General features: G+C 41.5%; 1 protein-coding gene across 2 annotated transcripts in view; it reads right to left on the bottom strand.

Annotated features, from left to right (window-relative positions):
* The window catches only part of fancm (FA complementation group M), a 101,851-nt gene that overhangs the window by 4,789 nt on the left and 74,062 nt on the right, over positions 1-23,000 (bottom strand). Inside the window, exons 14-19 of one of the 2 annotated variants that reach the window (XM_039741372.1) lie at positions 17,096-18,842; positions 15,430-15,515; positions 10,238-10,300; positions 9,996-10,148; positions 8,820-8,976; positions 3,950-4,056 (exon numbers count right to left, since the gene is read on the bottom strand). In XM_039741372.1, coding sequence (XP_039597306.1) covers positions 3,950-4,056; positions 8,820-8,976; positions 9,996-10,148; positions 10,238-10,300; positions 15,430-15,515; positions 17,096-18,842 — 2,313 coding nt within the window. The remainder of the gene's footprint in view (positions 1-3,949; positions 4,057-8,819; positions 8,977-9,995; positions 10,149-10,237; positions 10,301-15,429; positions 15,516-17,095; positions 18,843-23,000) is intronic. The other variant, XM_039741373.1, reaches the window with a different exon arrangement.

Genomic DNA, 23,000 nt, shown 5'->3' with positions numbered 1-23,000 from the left:
CATCTCCAAGATGGCCCATATTCTATAGCAAGCTGGACTCTACCCATGAATTCAGTGACACACATCTGTGTTCAAATAAAGTCAACTGAAGGGCCGTGTGACTGGAATGCTCGGCAGAATGCCACTGAGAGCACTTCTACTAAAATGGCAATCTGCGCCGTCACCGAGCATTCAAGCGCCTGCCTGTCTCGTGTCACCGTTCCAGCTTCCTCACCCCCTCTGATGTAGTGATTAGTTTCAGTTTGATGAGTTAAATTCAACTCCCTTAAAAGACTAGGAAAAGAGAATAGTTCTTATTGAAATAGATGCGAGTGCCACCGAGCAGGAATCACCCCTTAAATGACCCCCTGCTACTCCATGTCCTTGAACAGAGAGGATGGCAGTGAACCCCTGGGGTCTTCCAAGTCAGTTAAGCAGCTGGTGAACAAAAAGAGCACACCTTTGGCCCAGCAGGTGTCTCAGGCCCAGTGAGTGTCACTCTCTCTCTCTCGCACGCACTCACTCGCTTGCTCTCTCTCTCACGCACTCACTCGCTCGCTCTCTCTCTCTCTCTCTCGCACGCACACACTCGCTCGCGCTCTCTCTCGCACGCACACACTCGCTCTCTCGCACGCACGCACACTCACTCGCTCTCTCTTTTCGCTCGCTCTCTTCCACGCACGCACCGCCGCTTCTCTCTCGACGCGACGCCTTTCGCCGCTCTCTCGCACGCACTCGCCGCTCTCTCTCTCGCGACGCGACACGCCGCCGCTCGCTTCTCTCGCACGCACGCACTCGCTCGCTCTCTCTCACACGCACGCACACGCTCACTCTCTCTCTCGCACGCACACACTCGCTCGCTCTCTCTCTCGCACGCACACACTCGCTCGCTCTCTCTCTCGCACGCACTCACTCACTCACTCACTCTCTCTCTCTCTCAACTCCACTGCACTTGCCCCTCTGGGTAAATCCAAGGGTCACAGCACCCATTTGCCTTTGTACAAGACTTTGCTCAGGACAACATCCTCTCTTCTGCCACAGCACCACTGTCCATTAGCTCAACTGGATAAGCACTGGCTTACTGACTAGGGGACCCCGGGGTCACGTCCAGCCTTGGCATATGACAATGTGTAGCAGATGGGGGCAGCACAATGGGCAAGTTCCTCACTGGTGATGTTAAATAGGTTCTGGCCGCCTATGACTGAACTGACTAAGGAAGCTGGAGAGTGGCTACCACACGGTACAGTTTGTTACTATCATCTATTTCAGGGCCACTTAATCCTGTTTAGGGCTACAACAGCAGCACCAGGATGGAGGGCTGTTCTATCATTGGGGGTGCGCACTCGCCGAACCTTACACATACAGGATTAACAGAAGACTCCCAGTAAACCGAACCCACATGTGTCTGGGATGTCCAAGTGAAAGCCACAGACGTGCAGCATGCAAACTCCACACAAACAGGATTTGAAGCAAGTCTCCCAGAGTTCTGAGGCAGAACTGCTAACTCCTGCATCAGCCATAACTTATAACCACCCTGGCGCTAAGAAAATAAAACTGGGTGCTGACTGGGGGGCAAAGGCTGAAACAAATCAATGAACCAGTGCAGTGGTGAGTGAAATACGACTACATGAAAGCAGCTAAGAGATGGCAGCGTAAACATTCACAAAGCCTCACTGAAGACAGCCGTTCGTCTGAACTCCCTTGATACCTGTTAAATTGACTTTGTTCATGGGAGCCACCGTGACTGCCAGGTTTGCACCACTGAAAGCAGATTTTTTTTGTTGAGGTAGGCTGACTTATCTCTGTAGCTTGTTAGAGCGTTCATCCTGCCACATGACACGTGCCCTTCTGGAAACCTAATCAGCCTGTTTGGCCATCAGTGTGCAGCATTGGGGTTTGTCAATCCTTCACTTTTCTGTCTCTCTAATACTAATAATAATAATGAGCAGTGCAGACAAGAAGGAGCTTGCAGATTAGCTCTTGGTTCCCTTGTTATCATCATCTTAGTTAATCAGGATGTTGGTAAGAAAGGAAAAACATAATTAGACCATAACAAGGCACACTGTTAGCAGCAACACTTAGAACTTAATTTGGCATCCTAGGAATTGACGCTCACCTCAAAAAGATAACTAGCGCCATTGTATAAAATGCGGGAGAACGTTTTAAAGCCACAAACAATCCTGCAGGTTCTGTTCCAGTGTACAATTGAAATGACTTCAATTCTACAACCAACATCACCCACACTTCACCTTAACTTCCATTACTGCCGTTTGGTTTTAAGACAAGCGGATGACATTCATTCAATGGCTTCCATATCCACATATGAAACAAAAACAAAAACAGGTCAACACACAAATGTGAATCTCATTTCCAAAACATGATGGAGGAAGAGAAAATCCCATCTACAGTGGTGTGAAAAAGTAATTGCCCCCTTGTTCAAAAATAACCTAACTGTGGTGTATCACACCTGAGTTCAATTTCCGTAGCCACCCCCAGGCCTGATTACTGCCACACCTGTTTCAATCAAGAAATCACTTAAATAGGAGCTGCCTGACACAGAGAAGTAGACCAAAAGCACCTCAAAAGCTAGACATCATGCCAAGATCCAAAGAAATTCAGGAACAAATGAGAACAGAAGTAATTGAGATCTATCAGTCTGGTAAAGGTTATAAAGCCATTTCTAAAGCTTTGGGACTCCAGTGAACCACAGTGAGAGCCATTATCCACAAATGGCAAAAACATGGAACAGTGGTGAACCTTCCCAGGAGTGGCCGGACGACCAAAATTACCCCAAGAGCGCAGAGACGACTCATCCGAGAGGTCACAAAAGACCCCAGGACAACGTCTAAAAAACTGTAGGCCTCACTTGCCTCAATTAAGGTCAGTGTTCACGACTCCACCATAAGAAAGAGACTGGGCACAAACGGCCTGCATGGCAGATTTCCAAGACGCAAACCACTGTTAAGCAAAAAGAACATTAGGGCTCGTCTCAATTTTGCTAAGAAACATCTCAATGATTGCCAAGACTTTTGGGAAAATACCTTGTGGACTGATGAGACAAAAGTTGAACTTTTTGGATGGCAAATGTCCCGTTACATCTGGCGTAAAAGGAACACAGCATTTCAGAAAAGAACATCATACCAACAGTAAAATATGGTGGTGGTAGTGTGATGGTCTGGGGTTGTTTTGCTGCTTCAGGACCTGGAAGGCTTGCTGTGATAGATGGAACCATGAATTCTACTGTCTACCAAAAAATCCTGAAGGAGAATGTCTGGCCATCTGTTCGTCAACTCAAGCTGAAGCGATCTTGGGTGCTGCAACAGGACAATGACCCAAAACACACCAGCAAATCCACCTCTGAATGGCTGAAGAAAAACAAAACGAAGACTTTGGAGTGGCCTAGTCAAAGTCCTAACCTGAATCCAATTGAGATGCTATGGCATGACCTTAAAAAGGCGGTTCATGCTAGAAAACCCTCAAATAAAGCTGAATTACAACAATTCTGCAAAGATGAGTGGGCCAAAATTCCTCCAGAGCGCTGTAAAAGACTCATTGCAAGTTATCGCAAACGCTTGATTGCAGTTATTGCTGCTAAGGGTGGCCCAACCAGTTATTAGGTTCAGGGGGCAATTACTTTTTCACACAGGGCCATGTAGGTTTGGATTTTTTTTCTCCCTAAATAATAAAAACCATCATTTAAAAACTGCATTTTGTGTTTACTTGTGTTATATTTGACTAATGGTTAAATGTGTTTGATGATCAGAAACATTTTGTGTGACAAACATGCAAAAGAATAAGAAATCAGGAAGGAGGCAAATAGTTTTTCACACCACTGTATATGCCAAGTGCACGTTGGGACAGCTGGCAGCAGAAGTGGGGCCTTAAGATCGGTCAGAACCTGCTGCTATTAGGAGGTGGCAGCAACGCTAAGCTGGGAGATAAATGTGTGACGTTTGGAGTTGTGGGTTACCTGAGAAAAGATGTTTATGCTGTGTTTCTGCTTGAAGACCATTTTGTATTTATTTTGAATGATGGGACTCCTCACCGATTTCAAGTACACGCCTTGCATTTCCGAATCTGCAGATAAAACACACACATAAATTAATACATAAATACAGACTAATCTGGGGTCATTGATAATTTATGATAGCAAAGAAAAATCAAAAACAGTTTGTTGTAAAAAACTTGAACAAGGCCAGAATATTTATTAAACAAAAAAGTCCTATGATTCAAAAACTCAAAAGGAAAAGAGAACCACCAAAACTTACATATTTAAAAGCAGTTAACGTAAGTAAGAGAAAGCCCAAAAATAACCCAAGAAATGTAATGTTAAAAGTAAACAAACACACAATAATGAAACTAAATATAAAAAGGCAACTTAAATGCAGACAAAGTCAAATGCGTTAGGTCAAGAATCAAAACTAAAAACAATCAAAAATTCAAGCGCTAGTAAAACCAGAAGAACGGCTAAGACAGAGGGAAGCGCAAAGCGAGGAGCAGCTAAAGTCTCGTCAGCTCGCTTGGGCCTGCTACGCCTTAAGCTGGGCTTCCAGGAGCAGCTGCAGTGCTAGGAGGTCCCGCCCCACCAGGCTCAACTTAAAAGGGAAAAGGAAAAAGACAAGATAAAAACACAAAAATAAGAAAAGTAGATCGCTAAAGTTAATGAAAATCAATTACATAAAAAGGAGACAATTAAAAAACATTTGCTAACAAGATTAACAAACAACTGACAAAATAAAAATAAATAAATAAAACTCTAGGATAGAGCTTTGGCAAAACCATAAACACAAAGTGTTCTTGAAAATAATTATTTAAAATTCTTGATTATACCTAAATAGACTTCACTCAATAGGGAATATCAAGTACAGAAAGAAATGAGCTGAACTCGGAGCTTGAATCGTTTTATTAATTAAGGTTACAGATAAAGCGTAGTCTATTTAAGGACATGTTATGGCGTGGGTGCTCTCCCGTGACCACAAGGCTTACAAGTGTGATCCATAGAGCACCAATCCATCTATCCAACCCACTATATCCTAACTACAGGGTAACAGGGGTCTGCTGGAGCCAATCCCAGCCAACACAGGGCACAAGGCAGGAAACAAACCCCAGGCAGGGCGTCAGCCCACTGCAGGGCACGCACACACACACGCCCACCTACAAACCAGGAACAATTTAGAATTGCCAATGCACCTAACCTGCTACCCACTGCGCCATTGTGCCGCACACACCAATCCAAATGTGAAAAGAAAGAAGTCAATGGACGCACCGACAGAGCTATAGTGTTCTCTATTTCTCCAGGGGTCTTTGCCCTCTTCACCGATGTAATGAGAAGTGTGGAGTGGAAGGCACAAGGAGTTTGCATGAAGGCAGTTGGAAAAAGGGCTTGTGATGTGATAAAAGGACAAGTGGACTCTTTACCCACAATTCAGAGCTCCACATCTGAGGGCGCTAAAGAGGGTGCAGCCTGTGTCACAGTAAATGAGCCCACATACAGACCAGTCCTTGCAGAGAGTTTGCTTCATTCTGGAAAAAGACCTAAACTTGGGCCAAAGAGCGCCATTCCAAAAGATCAACAAACCTAAACACACAAGAAAGGTCGCCTTACAGTGGCTTTAATTGTGTGGGACAAGCAAAACTGGGACTGGAATTTCACTGCGTATTTTCTGAATCCAATATAATAGGAGATGAGCAAATCTGTGAGAAACATTGGACTGAAAACTCAACACAACACACATGGGTAGCATTCTGCAGACATAGCCAAGACTATCCAAAGTGGTAATTGCTGCCAAAAATCACAGACTCATGAAAGTAAAGACTAAATTAACACAATACTTCAGGGGCCTCGTGTATAACGCCGTGCGTAGAACTCACACTATAACATGGCGTAAGTTAGGGCTGTTCGATACAACGATATATATATCGGATGACAATATGAAAACGTCTATTGCTGCACATTACGCTATCGTTTGTTTTGTGGTGTCGCAAAATAAACTGTTTACGGCAATATTTTTTTCATTGTTTTGATGGCCACCACGTGGATGCAGACACACTAGCATGGCTGATGAAGACGAGGCAACACCAGGTAGCTCCACACAGAAGGACCTTGTTCCTAAACGAGGGGCTACCTCTGTAGTATGGAGATGGTTTGGATTTGAAGAGTCTGACACGGACCAGAAAACGGTACTGTGCAAATTATGCTGCAAACCGATCGCTACCACAGACTCCAGCACGACAAACCTCTTCTACCACCTCCGCAAAAAGCACGTGAGCGAGCATGCAGAGAGTTTACAACTGAGAGCCAGGCCACGTAGGATATTACAGTTGTAAAGGTACTATTTAAACGAGCATGTTAAAAGCTTGGAAGATTAATTGCTACCAAAACAATTTGCTTAAGGCATAATTTTCCCTGCAGCGTTTGCTGTCAGCGTTAATCTTGTTAAAATTACGCTTACGCCACAACTGCATTAACGGCAAATCTCCGTTAACGAGTTACGCGGATCGCCCGTGCTTGGGGCTGGACGGAATCAACACGTTAGCCGCCCAGTCCCACGCACGGGCGATCCGCTGTAACTCATTAACGGAGATTTGCCACACTACGATGTGCAAATTAACATTTTACTAGAATGTAGCCTAAAAAATATTATATTTAATATTATATATTTAATATATTTTTGTCGTAAGCCTTATTGCTGCTACAGTTTGAAGTACAATGTTTACATTTGGTTTTGACAGTTAATGTTAGACTTGTATTTATTTTGTTTAAAGGGTTTATTGGCCTTATATAGTTTAGTTGTTAGTGCTTTGATCCTTTTATATTTAATATATGTTGTGAGAGTTATTGCTGCTGCAGTTCACATTTTGTTTATGTCAGGCATTTTATATAGCAGTATTTTATATTGGGCCTTTAGTAATTTGTTTTTGAAAAGTGTTTTATATTTGATACATTAACATTTTATGTTTACATTCTAAGTCAAACATTTGCTCAAATGTTCTAAATAAAAGAAAAGAAATAATTACAAGTTGAGTATTTCTCATTTTTGATTTTTTTAATTTAAGTGAAAAAAAAGGAGTGGTGATTATATAAACTATTCACTGAATACAAAGAAAATGTACTATATCGTGATATCGGGATATGAAATGAAATATCGGGATATAAGATTTTGGTCATATCGCACAGCCCTAGCATAAGTACAAAAGCGGGTATGTGCGTATGCACAGAAAAATCCAGATGCAGGAATGTGTGCATTCGCCAACTTCCACATTCTTCTGCTACATAAATCCTGATCAGCGTGAAAAGTAACGCTTGTGTACGCGCCTGCACATTTCGGCTTTTGTGTTTACGTCATGTTATAGTGTGAGTTCTACACACGGCGTTATGCATGAGGCCCCTGGTCACTGTCTGTTAGGAGTGTGCATGTTCTCCACATGTCTGCTTGGGTTTGCCACCACAGATTTTCATTTTTCTTCCCAAATCCACAGGTATGTGCAGGTCAGATTGACCGTCAATAAAAAAAAACTGTCTCCTGTGTGCGTGTGTGTGTGTGTACACCGGGACAGACTCTGGCTCCTTTTCACTCGGTGGGCTTGGGAATATCTTGTCAAACCGCTTAATCCAATTCTTGTTCACAGGGGGACTTTCCGTGGAAATTGCTACAAATTTTTAACTCTAGTCATATTTCTTCAATTGCTGGGGTTTCAATGTAATGAATTATAAAACCATTATGGATTACGATTATTGTGGATTTTTTGATATTATAAATCTGATGAGCATCACACTTCTGTGCGTTTCTCTGACAAGCTCCCAGTGTTAAAAATTGGTCCTTCAACCATTCATTTCCCCCGTCACTAAGACATGGCACATCTCCCATTAGATGCCACCCTCATGTTAGATCTGGACTAAAATTTGACTTACTTCAGTACTAGCAAACGATGGATATCTCCAAACACCCCCCTACCCCCTAACGAGCCAAGCCATTGTGTTTTGCCCCCCCAGTCCAGATCACGTCAAAGCAATGTGGGTGGGGTTATGGCCCCCTGTGAAGTCTTGAGCGCATCAAAGCAATAAGGGCATGGGGTGGGTTCCTTCAAAGTTCTGAATGTACAAGCAGTTTCATTTCAAGGAGTTTATGAAGCGGACATTTTTACACAACCATGACAGCAAGAGTCAAGGGAAGATGGGGCTGGTGTATGGGATTTAGAGGAAAAATGACACTTGGTACCAAAAATCTCAAAATACTGGTACCAAACCAGTTTAAATTTTGTTTTTTGGTACCTTTCCAGTGGCCACCCTGCCACCTTTTCAGGCTTGCCAGTCCCATTTCCAATACACTCATCTCAATCCTGAAGGGGATTTCTTGTAGCTACCAGACATTTAAAATGGGGCCTGGCTGTGTGCTTGATGACGCCGCTGCACTCTTTCAGCTCCAGGGCTGTAGATTAACCTTGGAAATCATTGCCAAGCACCGTTATTGATATTATTGAATGTTGGTGCCCAGATGTGAATTGCTGTTTCTGGTCTACAGAGAACTGGACAAAACTAACTGAAAAAGCCACACGTTTACGATCAATCACTTATACTATTTCAGTATACAGGAGGTTATTTCTTTTACAAAGACACCGCCTACTGCGGCTGCATTGCTAATGCACGCGTGTGCTTCAGTGGGAGAGTGCAGCCAAGTGACAAGAAATAAATGTGACAGGCATCCATTCATCCATCTTCCTGACCCGAATGTCAGTAAACAGCTTCCAGCATCAGCAACTAATACCACAAACCACCAGGGAAACACCACACAGCCACCCATCTGTACATAAATATTCAACGCATTGGTCAACATACTAACCGTTTAGGCCCTGAGACAGTTGAGTGTGGTCCACAACAAACCCTGCAAGTGAGTTTTCATGTTCTTCCTCAGAACTACCGTCCTCATCAGATGAAATGTTTTCAGCTTCTTCAGAAGAAACCTCAGCCTCTTCTTCCAGAAAATAGCGAGCACTGCCCTGAAATATGAGAAGACAGAAGGAGAACGTCATTCATTAACAGATAAGACAATGATGTGAAGTTGTCATGCCAGAGTGCTTGGGGGTCTTCATCAGCTCCACTGAATTATTAGCTCTTGAGCAAAATAAAGCGTGTCTATCCAGTGCTGGCGCCATATAATTCTAGAACTGAAAAGCACGAAAACATTAAGCAGAATCAAAAGCACATAAAACTATAGACCAAGAGAGCCCATGCAACCATAAATGTTACCAAAATTCCCAATGAAGCTGCACAATCCTAGCTCACAATTAGTGAAATAAATTGTGTTCATTATGTCAAAATGGTGCACAGCACGGCGTTCTCCACGTTCAACACAGCTTGATGAGATATAAAACAAGCTAAGACGTTCTACAGTCCAAGCTGATAAAATGTTATGGGCAAAAAGATAGATAGAGGCACACAAATCCCTTCTATATTCCTAACCCATAGACCCCCATTTCAGGGTCTATTCTAGCAACATGAGATTTAAGGGTAGGAACAGGTGGTGAGCAGTACACGAGTCCACCACGGGGCACACGCCAATTCACGACCAGCTCATTCTGAGCAAGTCTAACATATCCAGTCAAGGTCAGTGGCACATTGAGATATGGACGGCAATGGGAACTCTCCACTTGTGACCGGGACTCGACCGTGGTGCGAGTATCTGTGCCAGCGAGAGCCCTTACTACGTAATGTGCCGGATACACCTAATCTTTGTAAGGCATCTTTACAAGTGAGCACTGTCAAAGGCCCTGATGAAAGACAAATGCAAAGCCAGCTTTGTGTCGTATGTGCAATGGAGAAGGAGCAGAAAATCACAGAGAACAGCCAAGCTAAAAATAAAAACTCCACAATATAATGGAAAAGGTCATCAGTCTCAGTTAAAATGGAGAGAAAAAGCAAGCCGCATTAAAGCTCCAGTAAAAGTACAATTGGAGCTTCATGCCAGCGGTTGATGACCCGTGTCAGTGGCTGAAAGCAGCAGTCAGACCCACAATACCTGTTGGCTGAGCTTCTCACTCTTTTTCTGAGGCTTCAGTCTTTTCAAGCTCTTGATTTTCTCCCCGTTACTGGTGTCGAGACGATTATCTCTTTTACCGATGACAAGTGATGTGTCCTGGAAATCATCATCTGACAACTCTATAATCGAGGACTGAAAACAAAAATAATACAAAAACACATACATACCGTAAATATACACACACGACAGCTTTTATATAAACACGTTCTTGAGTCACTTACATTGTTTAGTGGACAACTGCGCTTTCTATTTGGCCGCACGGGAGAATCCTGATCACTTTCACTCTTTAGAAAAAAAGAAGAAAAAGTTTTCAATTTCCGCAAAAAAAAAAGTGGATCTAGCGATGTGCGCTCGGGTATCCACATAAACATGAACGACCAAACAGACTTGTTTATTGAATGAACACAGCTACCCATCACCAACAGCTAGCCTGTGCTTGCGGTCTCTTCTCCCTTACACTTAATAAATCACTGGTTACACTCACTTAGACTACCAGGACTGCTACCACACTCACCTTCTAATTCAATATTAGCCTTTCATTTAATTTAAACTGCTTGGTTTTAGGGCTCATTTATACTTCACGCTCAGAACGCGTACACGCCCGCATCATGGCTGCCACGTGTTCCCAGCATTCATTTCATGCGTCCTCTGTGCAAGTTCCCAGAAATCAGCGCCTTGCGCGCTCGTGTTGCAGTACCAGCAAAAACTCAGGGGGCGCAGTGTGCTAAAAGTCGGAACGTGACGTCAGTGTCTGTGTTTACTATCTACATGTGACAAAAAGCCTCTGTGCAGATCCTACGGGATGAATGCTTCGATGTGGTGAAGCAAAATGCCGGCATACAGATGCATTCATGGTGCTTTTATATTCAAGCGTTGCATATTCCCGATCGTAATGACACGATACATTTTAAAAGTCTCACATACCATCTTTTATGCCGTCTTTTTTTTTTTTTTGCAACTTAACAACAGCAACATAATGTATAGTGCTGTATTTGAGCCACTAAGAAAAAAAATAAAGGACACGGTGAAAATGTGTATTTTGTGATTAAAGTGGAAATTTCGGCTTTAATCTCGAAATGTCCACTTTAACCTTGTAGTTTACTTTATCATTAAAGCAGACCGTCGTAAGCGTCATCCCAGTTTTTAATTGCTACGAGCTTCTTGGACCTGACAGCTGCGGCAAGCAGCAGTAGATCACCACACAGAACACATGACATGTATGATATTCCAACTCTCTGCACATTTAGAATCTTTAGATTTGTACTTGATACCACTATAATGATGAAATGCATTAAAGTGTGTATGTTACATTTTACATATAATTTTGTTTAAATAATGAATACTGTTAATAATTACACACATGGGAGTGACACGGTGGTGGGGCGATAGCACTGCTGTCTCCCAGGGAGTTATGTTCCTGGTATTTCCTGCTTGTATTCCACACTGTGCTCCGGTTTCCTTCCAAAGATATGCAGATTTGGGGATCTGGTGCCGCTAAAATGACGCTAGTGTATGTGTGTGCTTGTATTCACCTTGCGATGAGCTGAGGCCTCGTCGAGGGATTGTTTCTCACTCGTGCCCAATGCTTGCTGGAATGGACACATCCCTGAATTGATGGATTTAATCAATAAACATAATTTTCAGAGATATTGCGGTAAGGTGTCATCAGAATTTAATGAGTGTTCTAGGCAATTCACAACACAGAGAAGCCGAACATGTTCTTACCGTGATAATATCTCGCACTGCCACCTGGTGGATTCCTCCAGATTTACGTAAAGTACGTGCGCAAGTATGAACGCTACAACGCTTGCATACCAGGAGCGTCCGCTGCAGCATCCGTCGCGTGAAGTATAACTCCGGCCTAAGATTCTGAGTTGGTCACTTCAGGCCCTGCCACCAACATCTCTACTGGGTTTAGTCTGGACTTCAATGTGGCCTGTCCAAAATTATAATTGATTCTTTGTCACCATTCTGATGTGTTTTTGGTCACTGTCATGATCATCTACACATCGCCTTCAGATCACAGAATTTCAGAATTGAATATTCCTTTAATTATGCAAGTCATTTGGGTCCTTAGTGTGATTTTTGTGGGGATGTTTGACTGACTAAGCACCACAATGTTTGACTGGTTGAATGAAGTTCTTGCGGAAACATAAAGATCATCACACCACCAGTTGAGCATTGGAGTTGGAGCTGAGCAACAATTGAACAAAGTTTTTCCCTACATATTGTACTGCATATATAATTTGTATGCGATAAATAAAATTTGATTTGACTAGATATGATCTGGAATGCTATGTTTGCTTTATGCCATGTTGTCCCAGTGAGGCCCAGATGCTTCACTGCGAGTGACAGATGAGCATTTACGTTTCACTTGGTTAGGAGTCGTCTCTGCCTTGCTGCTCTCCAATGAAGGCCATTTTTCCCACTCTTTCTGAATGGGATGGCATGATCACTGAACTTTTCTGAAGGAACAAAAATTTGCCATTTTCTATACTTTTAATGACCTTTTGTGTGATATTGGAATAATTCTGGCAAGATGAACACTCCTGAGAAGATAACGCTATTTTATTTAGCGTTGTCCATCTGAAGGTTGTGATTCTTGGTGTGGCCTGCTGGAGCCGCAGAGACTCAGAATTGGTTTTATAGCCCTTTTCCATACTGTTTTCTGATGTCTTTGTCAATGTCCTCCCAATGTGCCATTTTGTGTTTGTGTAAGCTTTCTGTCAGCAATGTAATGGCAAAGGTGAAACGTGTGAGCAAGGTGTGCGGTAATCAAGCATAGCGGTGTTCAGTCAGCGGACTCTTAGAGCTCCTTTCATTTTTTGTTGACTTTTTTCACACAGTGCCAGTTGGCAGTGGGAAAAAATATTGGATAAGTGGAGTTCAATAAAAAGAATATTTCTATTTGTTCACTCTGGTGCTCCTTTTTCTTAATGCTACATTGTGATTAAAGACCTGTAAATATTCAGTGTCAAATATTTTAATTAACAGATGAAATCAAACAGGAAGCGTTCAATTTTTCACTGTATGGTGTGTCCTGTTCAAGACCAGAAAAATAATACTGTTAATGTAACATCTGCAGACAAAGAAGGTTTGGGCTGTAGACACACAGAATATGAAACTGGGGTCAATGTGTGGAGGTAAATGTGAAACATAATCCAGCTAAACGGATTTGTACAGAATGTTCAAAAACAAAACTACAGTGGGATGCAAAAGTTTGGGCAACCTTGTTAATAGTCATTATTTTCCTGTATAAATCGTTGGTTGTTACGATAAAAAATGTCAGTTAAATATATCATATAGGAGACACACACAGTGATATTTGAGAAGTGAAATGAAGTTTATTGGATTTACAGAAAGTGTGCAATAATTGTTCAAACAAAATCAGGCAGGTGCATAAATTTGGGCACCGCTGTCATTTTATTGATTCCAAAACTTTTAGAACTAATTATTGGAACTCAAATTGGCTTGGTAAGCTCAGTGACCCCTGACCTACATACACAGGTGAATCCTATAATGAGGAGTATTTAAGGGGGTCATTTGTAAGTTTCCCTCCTCCTTTAATTTTCTCTGAAGAGTAGCAACATGGGGGTCACATAAACAACTCTCAAATGACCTGAAGACAAAGATTGTTCACCATCATGGTTTAGGGGAAGGATACAGAAAGCTGTCCCAGAGATTTAAGCTGTCTGTTTCCACATTTAGGAACATATTGAGGAAATGGAAGCCCACAGGCTCAGTTCAAGTTAAGGCTCGAAGTGGCAGACCAAGAAAGATTTCGGATAGACAGAAGCGAATGGTGAGAACAGTCAGAGTCAACCCACAGACCAGCACCAAAGACCTACAACATCATCTTGCAGCAGATGGAGTCACTGTGCATCGTTCAACCATTCGGCGCACTTTACACAAGGAGATGCTGTATGCGAGAGTGATGCAGAGGAAACTTTTCTCTGCCCACAGCACAAACAGAGCCGCTTGAGGTATGCTCAAGCACATTTGGACAAGCCAGCTTCATTTTGGAATAAGGTGCTGTGGACTGATGAAACTAAAATTGAGTTATTTGGGCATAACAAAGGGCGTTATGCATGGAGGAAAAAGAACACAGCATTCCAAAAACAACACCTACTACCTACAGTAAAATATGGTGGTGGTTCCGTCATGCTGTGGGGCTGTGTGGCCAGTGCAGGGACTGGGAATCTTGTCAAACTTGAGGGACGCATGGATTCCACTCAGTATCAGCAGATTCTGGAGACCAATGTCCAGGAATCAGTGACAAAGCTGAAGCTGCGCCGGGCTGGATCATTTCAACAAGACAACGACCAAAACACATGCAGAGGAACAAGTACAACGTTCTGAATGGCCATCTCAGTCCCCAGACCTGAGTATAATTGAAAATCTATGATGTGAGTTAAAGAGAGCTGTCCATGCTCGGAAGCCATCAAACCTGAATGAATTAGAGATGTTTTGTAAAGAGGAATGGTCCAAAATACCTTCAACCACAATCCAGACTCTCATTGGAACCTACAGGAAGCGTTTAGAGGCTGTAATTTCTGCAAAAGGCTAGAAATATTGATTTCATTTCTTTTTTGTGGTGCCCAAATTTATGCACCTGCCCGATTTTGTTTGAATAATTATTGCACACTTTCTGTAAATCCAATAAACTTCATTTCACTTCTCAAATATCACTGTGTGTGTCTCCTATATGATATATTTAATTGACATTTTTTATCGTAACAACCAACGATTTATACAGGAAAATAATGACTATTAACAAGGTTGCCCAAATTTTTGCATCCCACTGTAGGTATGGAGTTTGTGCTAAAGAAACAATCGTATAGAATTAGGGATACTGAGAGCCTTGAAATGAATGGCTGGAAAGATTCTGATGTTACGAGATGGCCCAGCACAGACTGTAGGAACAGAATGAGCAGGAAGGGGTGGGAAGCCATTTGGAACTTTGTCTGTTATAACTGACTGTGGACCCCCCAGAAATTTATTTTCTCCAGTGACGCGGTTTACTGGAGTTCTTGTTTTCCACTGTTCTGTTGTCAGCTGGCCACAGCTGACCGATGGCATTAACGGACGAGTATTGTGAAGTTTCATTAATGGCAACCAGTTTACAACTGCTTTGATTTCTGGCCTGTTTAAACAAATCTGCGTCTTTATGGGTATTCACTGATATCATGTAAACTTTGTAATTGTGTTTATCTGTGAACTTGTTACAGTACTCTGAGTCTATGGTCAGTAAAGATTGCTATACAAAAATTAGTTAAATAAAAAAAAAAAACACATTAGCAATGGTTTTATAGTTTAAAAATGATTAAAATCCATTTTTAGACTAGCATAACAGAAGTAACAGAGTGCCCAACCCTCCATAACCAAATTATCGACTTGATAGGTAAAGACTTACTTTTGGAGATGCCAGTTTATTTGCCATGGCCCGTCTACCCTGCCTTCTCAGAACGATTTCCTCTTCGCTATCACTGCTGCTAACTACTGGTGGAAGGCATAAGGAGAGAAAAAAAACATAAAAATATAAAACCGGTGTATTAACCATTACTGCAACCGTGAATCATGGGACAGCCCACTGGGGCTCTTTGTTACCATCATCCTCCAAAGCAAACGCAAAGTTAGAAGCCAAAGAAACTCTAAAAGGAATGACAAATGAAGCCTTTTCAAAAAGGCCCAAATCCATGCTTTAAAAATAGTATCGCCATTATATGCACAACTCACACTCACTTAAAACAAAAATTAAATATAAAATTAACTGAGCTTCTTGCATATACACTCACCTAAAGGATTATTAGGAACACCATACTAATACGGTGTTTGACCCCCTTTCGCCTTCAGAACTGCCTTAATTCTACATGGCATTGATTCAACAAGGTGCTGAAAGCATTCTTTAGAAATGTTGGCCCATATTGATAGGATAGCATCTTGCAGTTGATGGAGATTTGTGGGATGCACATCCAGGGCATGAAGCTCCCGTTCCACCACATCCCAAAGATGCTCTATTGGGTTGAGATCTGGTGACTGTGGGGGCCATTTTAGTGCAGTGAACTCATTGTTATGTTCAAGAAACCAATTTGAAATGATTCGAGCTTTGTGACATGGTGCATTATCCTGCTGGAAGTAGCCATCAGAGGATGGGTACATGGTGGTCATGAAGGGATGGACATGGTCAGAAACAATGCTCAGGTAGCCCGTGGCATTTAAATGATGCCCAATTGGCACTAAGGGGCCTAAAGTGTGCCAAGAAAACATCCCCGACACCATTACACCACCACCACCAGCCTGCACAGTGGTAACAAGGCATGATGGATCCATGTTCTCATTCTTTTTACGTCAAATTCTGACTCTACCATTTGAATGTCTCAACAAAAATTGAGACTCATCAGACCAGGCAACATTTTTCCAGTCTTCAACTGTCCAATTTTGGTGAGCTCATGCAAATTGTAGCCTCTTTTTCCTATTTGTAATGGAGATGAGTGGTACCCGGTGGGGTCTTCTGCTGTTGTAGCCCATCCGCCTCAAGGTTGTGCGTGTTGTGGCTTCACAAATGCTTTTCTGCATACCTCGGTTGTAACGAGTGGTTATTTCAGTCAAAGTTGCTCTTCTATCAGCTTGAATCAGTCGGCCCATTCTCCTCTGACCTCTAGCATCAACAAGGCATTTTAAGCCCATAGGACTGCCGCATACTGGATGTTTTTCCCTTTTCACACCATTCTTTGTAAACCCTAGAAATGGTTGTGCCTGAAAATCCCAGTAACTGAGCAGATTGTGAAATACTCAGACCAGCCCGTCTGGCACCAACAACCATGCCACGCTCAGAATTGCTTAAATCACCTTTCTTTCCCATTCTGACATTCAGTTTGGAGTTCAGGAAATTGTCTTGACCAGGACCACACCCCTAACTGCATTGAAGCAACTGCCATGTGATTGGCTGATTAGATAATTGCATTAATAAGAAATTGAACAGGTGTTCCTAATAATCCTTTAGGTGAGTGTAAATAAATACTGTTTAGACACTTATTGAACAATAAGATTCAGTTATAAAACTTATAAAAGGCTCTTACGTATATTTGGCAGTACTAGCTTCCGATTCGGAGTCCTGCTTGCAGAAGAGCGCGTCTTCTCAGAATGTTCCTCTAACAGGAAGGCTCTTTTGATTGAGCCTGGCGTTCCTCTTTCCCTAAAGCCTTCAGAAGCTTCTCTCTTTCTTTTAAAGAATGACTCTCTGTTCCTGTGGTTGGGGGTCTCAACAGCTGAAGAAAGGTAAGATGGTGAGGAAGGCTGTGCTAATTCCAGCTGTTGTTGTTTTTTCACAAATAATGGGGACATCTTAGACACCTGCTTTATAACAGAATTGCTAACACTTTTTGTTGGTGCATGGTGACTCAAGGGGGTTGAACTTTTATCATAAAAGTCAGCTGTAGGTGTTGATATATCAAAAAGGTGACCATGTTTCAGTGCAACATCACCATTGCCTGGAGAGCCAAGTTTTTCTGGCGATGAGTAACTGGTTGCAGGATTCAAAGCCTCTCTCTCAATGTCCTGAAGCTTTTCTGAAGCCTCCTCATCAGAGCTCTCAATAGAGAAGCCCAAGTCAAAGTTCACAGAAAAGAGTTCATTTGAGCAATCAAATACCTCTGCATCCTCTGCAGATTTGTTCTGCTCAAGCTCCTCAAAGTCAGTGTCTTCATGGTACTCTATATGCTTTTCTTTTAAGTCAGGTTTTACAAGGTTATGTTGATTTGGTTCCCTGATGGATCTGCCAGACAAACATGAAGTAGCAGCCTCCGGGAAAAGATCATCATCTTCAAACAAGTCCCTGCTATCATTTTGCTCCATTAAACTAGCGCCAGTCAAAGAATGCTCTGTGCCAATTGCTGCCCTCTTCTGTTTAATTTGTCTGCCATTGTCAAGATCATCCTCACAGATGCTTTCAACATCAAAAACTTCATCCCAGCTTTGACAGCTAAGCATCTCACTTTTCTCCGAGTGGTCACTTAAAGATACAACTTCTTGCTGTCTTTTGGGGCCTGTATCAAGTTCAACAACAGATTCCTCATCTTCATGATTGCTATCAGAATTTTCCACCAAACAAAAATTGACAGGTGGATAATGCATCTGTTGAGGACTCCAGGCCTCCTCTTCTACCTCAGGCTTCGATTCTATTTTAAGTGTATGAGGAGGAGACTTGGCCAAAAAGTCTTTAACACTTGTCAGAATTGACTTTACATTATCCTGAAGGTCTTCAGCTATATCTGCCTTTACAAATGTTTTTTCATTTTGCAGATAAAACATATTAGAAAGATCTAATATGGCTTCTTCATGTAAACCAACAGATGAGAAAGTAAAGTCTGATTTTGGACTTAATCTTTTGTCTTCTACAAAATGTTCCATGGCATCTAAAGATTGGGTCGGGGCCCCTGCATTATTGGAAGTATTAAATTTGATCTTTGATGTGGATACAGAATGCACCACTTCCAAGTCATCTGCAGACTTACTGTCCAGCAAAGCCCAGCTGTGTGAACCTCTGTGGTCTACAGGACCTGGCATGGTGTCCTTGCATGTTTTGCTATATGACGGTGCAGAGTTGCACCTCAACATGGTCCTTTTAGTGGAGTTCCTTGTGTGCAACAAAAGGTCTTTCTGTACTACTCCAGATTTGAAAAGCCCATTCACATTGCATTGGTCCAAGTTAGATTTCGCCTTTGCTTTTTTATTCAAGTTTCTTCTGTCACCTGTACTGCTGTTTTTCCTAATGACATCTTCTGAGTGAAGATGTGGCATTAGCTCCAGAGCATAACGGCATTCACCCTGTCAAAACACAACATGACATATTAACTGGACAAGGATACACAGCCATGACGGCTAGCAAACATAAAAGGACACACTTTGTATATATACAAAGATACAAAAGATAAAAGACACACTGTATATATAATCCATATTTTTAACAGAGAAACTAAAACTGATAAACTACTATATGAACATTTTTCTTTACTACTCATATACTTTTCTGCAATTATGCTATAATTATTTAGCAAACAGTCTGCTTCTAATTAAATGTTATCACAAATAGACTTGAAATTTACACCAGCTGCTTCAGCCAGTTATTCACAGTTCAGCATAAGAAAATGGCTTACAAGGAAATGTCGTTTTGACAAAATGCACTGTACCTATAACTTCAGTCAGAACAGGACAGATGCAGTTCTTGAAAATGGTACAAACGCAAGACTCCAATATTATGACTTACTTGTTTTCAAACAGAAAAGATTAACTGAACCATCTTCATCTTCTTCCTTCATCTTCTTCTATGTTTGAGAGTTGATTATTACTGATAAATATGATTTTCACCATTTGATTATATATTTATTATATTGGCTGATTTCTGTCCTTGTTAATTGTTAGCTTTTGCCTTTAGCACTCTAAGAAAGCCTTTTAATTAAAGCTTCTCTATTTGTAATCCTACTACTTTAGCACAAGGTTAAGTATTAATAAAAGAACCAGTATAATCTAATATGGCAGAATCCTGACTTCTAGGGTCTTATCAGTAAGTAGCAAGGACAAAAAGATGTGAAACTAATCACAAACGTCTGTAATTGACAAGTGTAAGCATCATCTGTAAGTCCGTCATATCTATTCATATACATGCACAAGGTTCGAGCCGCATGTAGACGGAGCTGGAGCATTTTTGCGGGAATGGAGTGAATAAACTGTGCGGGCCGTGCAGTATCGTACTTTGCCTTCAGTGTGCCATTACACTGCAGCTCAATCACCTCCATCTGAATCTGCACAGGCGCAGTTTCCACATTGACGGCAAATGGGATGCGAAACAACTCAAAATTCTTTTTTTGTTCTTCAAAGTCACCAAAGTGCCGTGCGAACTCAGTGCGCTCAGTTTATCAGCAAAATGCGTATTTGGGAACACCGTTGCGCTGACTTGGTTCAACATTACTTGGCAACAAGGAAAGTGGGTCAAGTTGCACTGGTGCATTTGTGTCTCCCATAAAAGTAGCTTCACTTGAAATCACTTTGTGATTTTGCACAGGTAAAAATGTCTGCTGAAGTGTCAGATTCTTCTTTAACTCTTCTGCTTTCTGTATCTTGTGCATTGCATTCAGGTCTTTCAGGTTATCCTGATGTTTTGTCTCATAGTGCCGTCTTAGATTAAATTCTGTAATTACAGCCACATTAGCTCCACAAATGAGACACACGGGTTCAGTAAACATATACTCAGCCTCCCATCGGTTTTTAAAGGCTCTATGTTCAAAATCACCTTTTCTCTTCGGCATCGTGTGGGCTAGCTTCACAATAACTTGCAGCATCATAAGCTAGACTTGATTAACGTGGTAAGTGTTCGGCAAGGCAGCTGAAGTGCTGCATTATGGGATCTGTAGTTTATTGTATTACCAGCGCTTCATCTCCCCGGGCCATTAATAACAATAATACAGTATATAAATTGATCTCGGGCGGATTAATTACGCCGGGCTGGATGTGGCCCGTGGGCATTGAGTTTGACACATATGGACTAAATAGAACTTGAAAAGATATATTTTTTCGAATGTGATCGAGCAATTCAGTTCGAGTTGACGCGCACTACAGTACATCGAGCCCGCGTGCTATTGTGGTTTTGCCTGTGTGCCTCAATAAGTTACCCTCCCCTCGCTCTTACTTTTTTACCGTTTATCTAATGAATACACCGAGTATGGCTTTACCAAAACAATCATTTTTGCGAATAAAGTATCCATTATTCATAAAGCTTCAATTGGTGATCTTGTCTTTCTGCGTTAACCGCATATTTTTTCATATGTCTCAAACCAGGGGATGCGAAGGTAAAATGAATAAAAATGCGTGCGTACATACTCAGTGCATCCCCTCTCGGGAATCAAACCTCGGACGTCGACGCTAGAGGCGAAGCTTCTACTATTAGCCACGCGTGTGGTTTATCTATTTGAGCGTAGCAGTGTAATTCGGTTTTTGTTCAGCACTCTTTGGAACTGTTGCTTTTTGTCTGCGCACTGCATCAGTTCATGTGAGCCGCTGAATATGGTTTTATATGTCACTTGCTCGTTTCTAATTGTTTCGCTGCTTTCTTAATTATATAATGCATGTTTTCTTAAGCGCTTTTTCGAGCTCTTCCTGGTTTTCTACTGCGTAATTACGGGAGGCGTGATGATGTCACACAAAACTCCGCCCCCCACGGCTTTGAAGCTCAACTCCATTACAGTAAATGGAGAAAAATAGCTTCTAGTTATGACCATTATGCATAGAATTTCGAAATGAAACCTGCCCAACTTTTGTAAGGAAGCTGTAAGGAATGAGCCTGCCAAATTTCAGCCTTCTACCCACACGGCAAGTTGGAGAATTAGTGATGAGTCAGTGAGTCAGTCAGTCAGTGAGTCAGTCAGTCAGTGAGGGCTTTGACTTTTATTAGTATAGATAATGGTACTCTACGGATGGCTCTCATCAACAAGTACTGAAAAACATGTCAGAGATTAAGAATAAATTAATACAGTACAGGTCCAGAAAATACTGCAGAGTAAAAAACTGAAGCCTGGAAGAAGACCCAGAAGAAGGTTAGCGCCTTGACTATGCCAGTCTAAGCTATATTGTCTAGAGATGAATGAACAAAAATCCTTCCTAACCAGTAATCAGTGGGCAATGCTGGTAGGACCCTTCTACCAAGGACTTCAAGCTGCTATTGTAGGTTGATCATTTTCATTTCCATCAAACGATGTGGCATCCTTTCGTTCCTAACACATTACCCAGTCTATCTCAGTATAGATATCCAGGAGGATTTCTTTTTCCCATTGAGATCTGATGTGTTTTCAAAGTGTTCCTTTAATTTTTTTGAGCAGTTATATATATATATATATATATATATATATATATATATATATATATACACACATACACACACATACACATATATACACACACACACAAGAAAAAGCAGGTCAGCACGTAGACAATCCAGCCTGTCTAAGTTTAAAGCAAAGCACATTGAGTTGTACAGTTTAAGGACATTTAAGATGTCACCACTTGATTTCAAACAATCTGCCAAAAATAACAGTATGAGATAAGCAGTTCTGTCGAAACTTGACTAAGACGACAGCAATGACTGAACAAGTTTAAAACTCGTAACAGCCATCCTTTGATACAGAGACGTACCGTCTCCTCCACCACTCAGAATTTAATTATTTTAAGCACATTAATAAAGCCTGAGTAACGCCGGCTTTTCAAGTCTTAAGTAGGTCAGCGAGACCTGCCCCAGTTGAGGCAGTCAATGGTTATGTAAATGTTCCAGATTGACATTAGGCAACGCTTAGCATATCAAAAAAACAAATAATCAATAAAAACACAATCAATGAGGAAATTTTATGAATACCAAAGAAAAAAATACATGCTTTTTTACCTACAGTATATCATTGTTTTGGTTAATGGTTTATATTTAATGTCCAATTAGATGAAGTAGATCAATCTATTTTACAGTATTTGTTATATAATACCATTAGAACCAAAATATTACTAAAAAAGGCAACAGATCTGTTTTTAATTTTTTAAAAACAAAGCCTATGTTTCATGATAAATTTCACAGTAATGCAGCAAATATGCAAACAAACCTAAAACCACTTCTAAAATTCCTTGTCCGTATAAAATCACTGCAACAAAGGAGCTTGGACTTTTTCCAAAACACACTTATAATTTGCTCATTTTGAAAACTAAAAAGGACACATGCACGTTTTTTATTTGCAGATAAGCAGAGTGTCTTTACAGTCACATACCCTTATAAAAACACTATTTGGGAAGCGCACAGACCCCTTTCATTTGGCAATCAGATTATATTTGCAATGTTTCTTAGTGCAATGTCTTAATTTGTCCATTAGTTTTCAAGCCCACATAGCCCAGTCTGCAGTTAGAGGGACAGGAGCCCATTCTGGCAACAAATGGTCCCTGGCAGGACAGGGGCCA

This window comes from Polypterus senegalus, chromosome 18, assembly GCF_016835505.1.
Source record: "Polypterus senegalus isolate Bchr_013 chromosome 18, ASM1683550v1, whole genome shotgun sequence".
NCBI lineage: Eukaryota > Metazoa > Chordata > Cladistia > Polypteriformes > Polypteridae > Polypterus > Polypterus senegalus.
Note: the sequence above shows the minus strand (reverse complement) of the source record. Positions and strands in the feature narration are given on the sequence as shown.